General features: G+C 38.2%; 1 protein-coding gene across 1 annotated transcript in view; it reads left to right on the forward strand.

Annotated features, from left to right (window-relative positions):
- Positions 1-6818, forward strand: part of OBSCN (obscurin, cytoskeletal calmodulin and titin-interacting RhoGEF) — a 212129-nt gene that overhangs the window by 26246 nt on the left and 179065 nt on the right. Inside the window, 1 exon segment of the mRNA XM_006894039.1 lies at positions 4645-4920. Coding sequence (XP_006894101.1) covers positions 4645-4920 — 276 coding nt within the window.

Consider the following 6818-nt stretch of genomic DNA (forward strand, 5'->3'; position numbering starts at 1 on the left):
CCAGCTCCACCCTCCACCAGGATAACCCTTCACATCTGCCAAGTTGCTTCAGAAAATATCTTCCATTGTCCAACCCATGATCTGACAGCTTGTATCTTAAGCTTTCTTGGCTTCTGTGATTCCAATAATGTCGACTGCTGACATTTTTTCTTTTGACCAGTGTATCTTAAGTTTAGTTGTGTTGTCTCCAAGGGAAGGTGACGTGTCCTGTAGAACTCCTGTGTAGATCCATGTTTTCCTTTCCGCCGGATTTCCCTGGGTACCTTTGAAAGACGCCTCTTCTTGTTATCTGAGGTGACTTCCTTATGCACCACTTTCAGGCTTCCCTTGTATCTCACTTTGTGGTTGACTATTGTAAATGTTTTCACTCTCTTAGTCTTCTTTTCTGTGTTTCCTTTTTTACTGTAGAAAAATCACATGGATTTTTGTATATTGATCTTGTATCCTGCCATTCTACTAAATTAGTCTACGAGGTCTAACAGGTTTTTGTTGTTATTGTTGAGTCTTTGGGGTTCTCTGGGTTCACTATCATGTCATCCGCATGTAGTGACAGTTTAACTGTCTCTTTGCCCATCTGGATCCCTGTTATTTCCTTATCTTACTTTATTGCCCAAGCAAGTACTTCCAATATCATATTGAATAGTAGCGGTGATAGTGGGCATCCTTGTCTTGTCCTTGTTTGCAAAGGGAATTCCTTTATTTAGTCTTTCTCTATTGAGAGTGACGTTAGATTTGGTTTTGTGTTTTTATATACTTTTCACTATTTTGAGGGAATTCCCTCCTATGCTATTATTTTGTTGAGTGCTTTAGTCTGGAAGTGGTGTTAGATTTCATCAAAGGCCTTTTCTACATCAATTGATAGGAACATGTGATTCTTACTTTTTTTTTAGTATGATGAATCATGTTAATTGTTTTTCTTATGTTGAACATCTTTTCATACCTGTTACAAATACCACTTGTTCATGATGAATTATTTTTTTCATATATTGTTGAATTTTATTGGCCAGTATTCTGTTAGGATTTTTTCTGTCTACGTCATGAGAGATATTGGCCTATAGTTTTCTTTTATGGTAATGTTTTTCCCTATTTTGGTATCAGGATTATGGTTCCTTCATAGAATGACTCTGGGAATGTTCCTTCTTTTTTCTATTTTGTAAAATAATTTAAGAATAGGTAATAGTTCTTCTCTGAATGTTTGGTAGAATTCACCTGTGAAGCCATCTAGGTCAGGTGTTTTTTTGGAAGGAAATATTTTTATGACCTGCTCAATTTCTTCTTTTGTTATGGGTCTGTTCAAGTGTACTGCATCTGTCTATATCAATCAAGGGGTATGGATTTCCAAGAATTTGTCCATCTCCTCTAGGTTTTCAAATTTATTAGAATATAGCTGTTTATAATATTCTGTTATTATTGATTTAATTTCAGCTGGATCTGTTGTGATACTACATTTTTCATTTCTTATTTAAGTTTCTTGTGTCTTTTCTTTGTTTTCTCTTGTTAAGTTTCCAGTGATTTGTTTATTTTATTGTCCCTTTCAAAGACTCAACTCCCGGTCTTGTTGATGCTTCAGTTGTTCTTCTGTTTTCTACCCCATTGATTGCAGCCCTTGTCCTTATAATTTCCTTTCTTCTAGAGGGTGTGGGATTAGTTTGTTATGTTTTCCTCCTATTTGATCGAAGTGTTAAGTTAAGCCATTAGTTTTGCTATTTTCTTTTTTAATGTGTTTGCCTGTTGCTATGAAACTTGATGACAGTGTTAGCTGTATTTCTGAGGTTTTGATATATTTTTATTTGCTTCAAGGAACTTTTTTTTATCTTGTTTTTTATTTCTTCTACAACACAATAGAGCTCAAGAAGGGTGTTACTTAGCTTCCATGTGGATGGTTTTTTAAAAAATCTTTTTTTAAATGCAACTTATGTATTTTTATAGCTTATTCTTTCCATTTAATTTCCCCCCCATTCATTCATTGTTGCACATTTTCCTCCCTGCCTCCCTCCCCCAGTTCATTTTTCTCTTGGAAAAAAAATTCTTTCTTTGTTATTCAATTCCCTCCCCCCCAAGTCCACAGTCCTTTTTACTATACATTTCTTTTTCTGTAATCTTGTCATAAAAATAATACCTAATCCTATATTCATTTTAAACAGTTCTCTCCCTCATCTGTTTCAATGAAGTATACATTATTATTCCCTCTTTTCTTAGGCTTCCCCCAACCCCGATGTCAGTCCCATTTTACAACAGTGACACTATGCCATATTTGTCCTTTTGTAACTGAGTGGTGTTAATTTCTAGTTTTGTTACATTGCAGTCTGATGATACTCTGTATTATTTCAGTGTTACTGAATTTGTGGAGGCTTGCTTTGTGTCCCAATATATGATCAATTCTGGAGAATGTACCATATCCACTTTGGAAGAAAGCAAATTCTATTTTAGTTGGGTGAAGTACCCTCAATTTGTTTACGAGGTTGGGTTAGCGCCTTGTATAGTTTAGTTCTTTTGGATCTTTATTTTCTTTCAAGTTGACTTGTCCTTTGTTGAGAGCTGTGTGTTAAAGACTTCCACTACTAATGTGGTACTTATTATTCTTTCTTAAAATCTGTTAACCATTGTTTTCTGTATTTTGCAGGCCTACCATTTTGTATGTTGACAAAATTATGTATTCTTGATCTTTTGTGACTTTATTCATTATATAGCGCCATTACTTATCTTTTTTTAATGATAGTTTTCATCCTAAAGTAATTTAATCAGAGACTAATTTTGTCACTTCTGCTTCCATAGGTGCCATTTGCTTGATCCTTTGGCTTTTAATCTTTTTCCTTGTTTCTTAGATATATATCTTGTAGGTAACATATTGGTAAATTTTAGGGGTTTTTGTATCCATTTTGCTACTCTTTTTCTCTTAGGTGGTGCATTCAGCCGTTCATAGTAAGTATGATTATTGACAGGCCAGGTTTTATTGTTGCCATTTTGTTGTGTTCCTTTTTCTGTTCTTGCTAGTTAGTTTGGCCCATCCAATTCCCTCTGGTGTCTCTATGCGGAGGAATTCCTTTAGTGTTTACTTCTTGTTGAGAAATCAGAGCTTAATCAAATTGGTTCTCCTGTGTAGGTGACTCCTTTTTCTTGCACTACTTTTAGTATTCTACTCATTAACAATCTGCGTTACGCAGATGATACAACCTTGCATGCTGAAACTGAGGAGGACCTGAAGCGATTGCTGCAGAAGGTCAAGCACTGCAGCCTTCAATATGGATTGAAGCTCAACATCAAGAAAACAAAGACTTTCACCACTGGGCAGAATGGCAGCATCATGATAAAGGGTGAAGAGATTGAGATTGCTCACAGCTTCTGTTTGCTTGGCTCCATAATCAACACTCTTGGTACCAGCAGCCAGGAAATCAAAAGGTGAATTGCATTGAGAAAGTCTGCTATCAGGTACCTCTTCACAGTACTGAAGAGCAATGATTTCAGTCTGGAGACTAAGGTGTACCTTATCCAAACCATAGTCTTTGCAATTATGTGCTATGCATCAGAAAGCTGTACAATGATTAGGAAAAATTAGGAAGGAGAATAATACCTTTTAGCTGTGGTGCTGGAGAAGAGTATTGAATATACAATGGACTGCTAGGAGAACAAACAGGTTCATTCTAGAGAGGGTGAAACCCGGCTGCTTCTTGGAGGCAAGGATTCCGAGTCTTCATCTGACATACTCTGGGCTTGGGAGGGTGGAATTATTGTGCCCAATGAATTAAGAGACATACAGTGTGGCATTACAGGTGAGGTCCTTTATTAGCTGTGCAATGGGGGTCCCAGCAATGAGGCAGGCTCACTCACTTTCTGGCATTGGCTGGGAGGTTTTTATACTTTTACTTGTCTCCTGTACTGGGCTACTTGGGCCAAATGTTGAAACATTTCACAGGAACAGTGATACATTCAAGGGTACATGGACACATTCTGCTGTTGAAACATTTCAAGGGCACAGTGATACATGCATGGAGTGCAAAACATTTAAACAATAGTAGTTATTGTTCTGAGAAGCAGTTCAAGATAAAGTTTGAAGACTCAGGAAAAAATTTCTCACACAGGAGTTTAGTTACTCAAATGGGGTGCTATAAAAAATGGAGTCTGGCTTCTCAGAATGACAGCGCAAGAGAGGAAGACCCTTGATGAGATGAATTGATTTAGGGGCTAAGGTAATGCAGGTAGGTGTGTCGGAGACAGTAAGGTTAATGCAGGACAGAGCAGAGTTTAGGGCTGCAATGCCCATAACAACAACAGCAAATAACATCCTTATCTTTCATTTTAGAGAATTTGACTATGAATGATATATTTTGATGTTTTTCTTTTGCAGTCTGGTCTGTTTGATCTTCACTGAGCATCTGGAATATGAATTTTCTCATTTTTCATTATATCAGTGTTCTTATAATTTAGGAATATCTCCTTTCTGTTAAGATAAGGGATTATTAAATTAAGAGCCTTCAAATTCCTATCAACTAACTTGGTTCTGCTTCATCCATTCCCTGAAAGTAAAATGAAAATGAGGTAAACTTCTTGCTGGTGAATCAAGGATTTGAGACTGAGATTGTGGGACTACATTAAAGTCTAGTATTTGGACAACTTTTGACCCTGCTGTTTCTTTCTGATTCCCAGAGCCCAAAGTGGTGTTTGCCAAGGAACAGCAGGCAAAGAGTGAAGTGCGGGCCGAGGCGGGGACCAGCGCCACGCTGAGCTGTGAGGTGGCCCAGGCCCAGACAGAGGTGACGTGGTACAAGGCAGGGAAGAAGCTGAGCTCGAGCTCGAAGGTGCGCATAGAGGCCACGGGCTGTGCTCGGCGGCTGGTGGTGCAGCAGGCGGGCAAGGCGGACGCCGGGGAGTACAGCTGTGAGGCTGGGGGCCAGAAGGTCTCCTTCCACCTGGATGTCACAGGTGGGTTTCCAAGGTTCCTCATAGCTTCTTTAGAAGGATGGATCAGACAGTATTTTAGGAGGAGTTGTCCTGTTTTACCTGCTCAGATATCTTTTTATCTAAGGGTATCTGACGTTAGCTAACTAGACTCTGAATGTCAGCTCATGTGCAAAATGTCCTGCTTTTTTCTTTGTTTTAACGTCAGCAAAACTCTATGAGGGCCTCTTATTATTCTCATTTGACATATAAGATTTACGCAAATTGCATAACTTGCTGACGATTACGCAGCCAGAAGATGATGACACCAGGATGTGCGTTCATTTTTGTAGGATTATTGGCCTTCTGCTTGACTTGTTCTGGCACCATTTATTAAAAACACAATCCTTTCTCCATTGAATTACTTCTGCTCCTTTATCAGAGATCACTTGACTGTATTTGTGAGTATATTTCCAAGCTCTTTAAAAAAAAATTACCATTATTAATTTTAATGACAATTTACAGAGATTTTGGATTTCCATTAATTCATTGTTGCACTTTTCTCCCTGTCCACCCCTCCCCCCAGTTCGCTCTTCTCTTTGAAAAGTAAAAGAAAAATTCTTTCATTGTTTTACAATCTCTCCCCTCAAGTCCACTCCATCGTGCAGCCTTCTCTCTGGACTCCTTTCATGACAATAATACCTAATCACATATCCCTTTTAAACAGTTCTCTCCCTCATCTGTTTAAATGCAGTATACATTATTTATCCCATCTTTCTCAGTCTCCCCCCAGCCCCGAGGTCAGTCCTGATTTACAACAGTGGCACTATGCAGTATTTGTTCTTTTGTGACTGAAATACTTCACTCAGCATAATGTCCTTCAGGGTCACCCATTTTGAATAATATTGCATGAGTTCCTTGTTTTTCAATGCAGCATAGTATTCCACTGTGTCAATATACCACAGCTTCTCTATCCATTCGTTTATTGATGGTCACTTGGGTTGTTTCCAACTCCTTGCTATTGTGAACAAAGCCGTGATAAACTTGAGTGTGCATACATCTGCTTGGATGGCAGTTATGGTCTCTTTGGGGTATATTCCCAGTAGTGGAATTGCTGGGTTAAATGGTATCTCTATTTGCAACTTTTTGAGAAAGCGCCATACTGCCTTCCACCATGGTTGTACCATTTTACACTCCCACCAGCAGTGAATAAGGGTTCCCGTTTCTGCACAACTTCGTCAGCATTTGTTGCTTGCTGTTCTGTTAAATTTTGTTATTCTTACTGGGTCGAGATGATATCTTGTAGTTGTTTTATTTCCAAGCTCTTATTCTTTTATATTGCTCTACTTTAAAACAACAGCTTTATTGAGGTATAATTTACATGCCCTGTAATTAATGAGTTTAAAATATACTCTTTTATTTCTTTATTTTTATATGTAGAAATTTGCAACTGTCATCACAGTTCAGTTTTAGGACATTGTCATCACCCTAAAAATATCGCTTGTGCGTTTCAATGTTATCAGTTGCCTTGGACACAGCTGGTCCCTGTTCTCCTAACAGTGCTCTGTTACTTAGCTTCTGTTCCCTTCTCTTCTGATCTCAGTGACTTTCCCTTCTCTTTGTTTATGGCTTCTTCTTTCTACAAAATCTCCTAAACATTATGGCTGCCTCAGGCCTAAGATCACGTTCCTTCTTCAGCAAGCCGTCATGTTGCTGTCCATCAATTTACCTCCCCCCCGCCCTTACATTTTATTTGTTTGTTGCTGTTGAAACTATACACAACAAAATATACACCAGTTCAACAGTATGTACAATTCAGTGACATTGATTATATAGAGAAAGCTTGTTCTTAAAAGTCAACAAACGAATGGGTAGAGAAGCTGTGGTATATTCACACAATGGAATACTATGCTGCATTGAAAAACAAGGAACTCATGCAATAT

This window comes from Elephantulus edwardii, unplaced genomic scaffold (assembly GCF_000299155.1).
Source record: "Elephantulus edwardii isolate Elephantulus edwardi_28Jun2011 unplaced genomic scaffold, EleEdw1.0 scaffold00133, whole genome shotgun sequence".
Classification (NCBI taxonomy): Eukaryota; Metazoa; Chordata; class Mammalia; order Macroscelidea; family Macroscelididae; genus Elephantulus; species Elephantulus edwardii.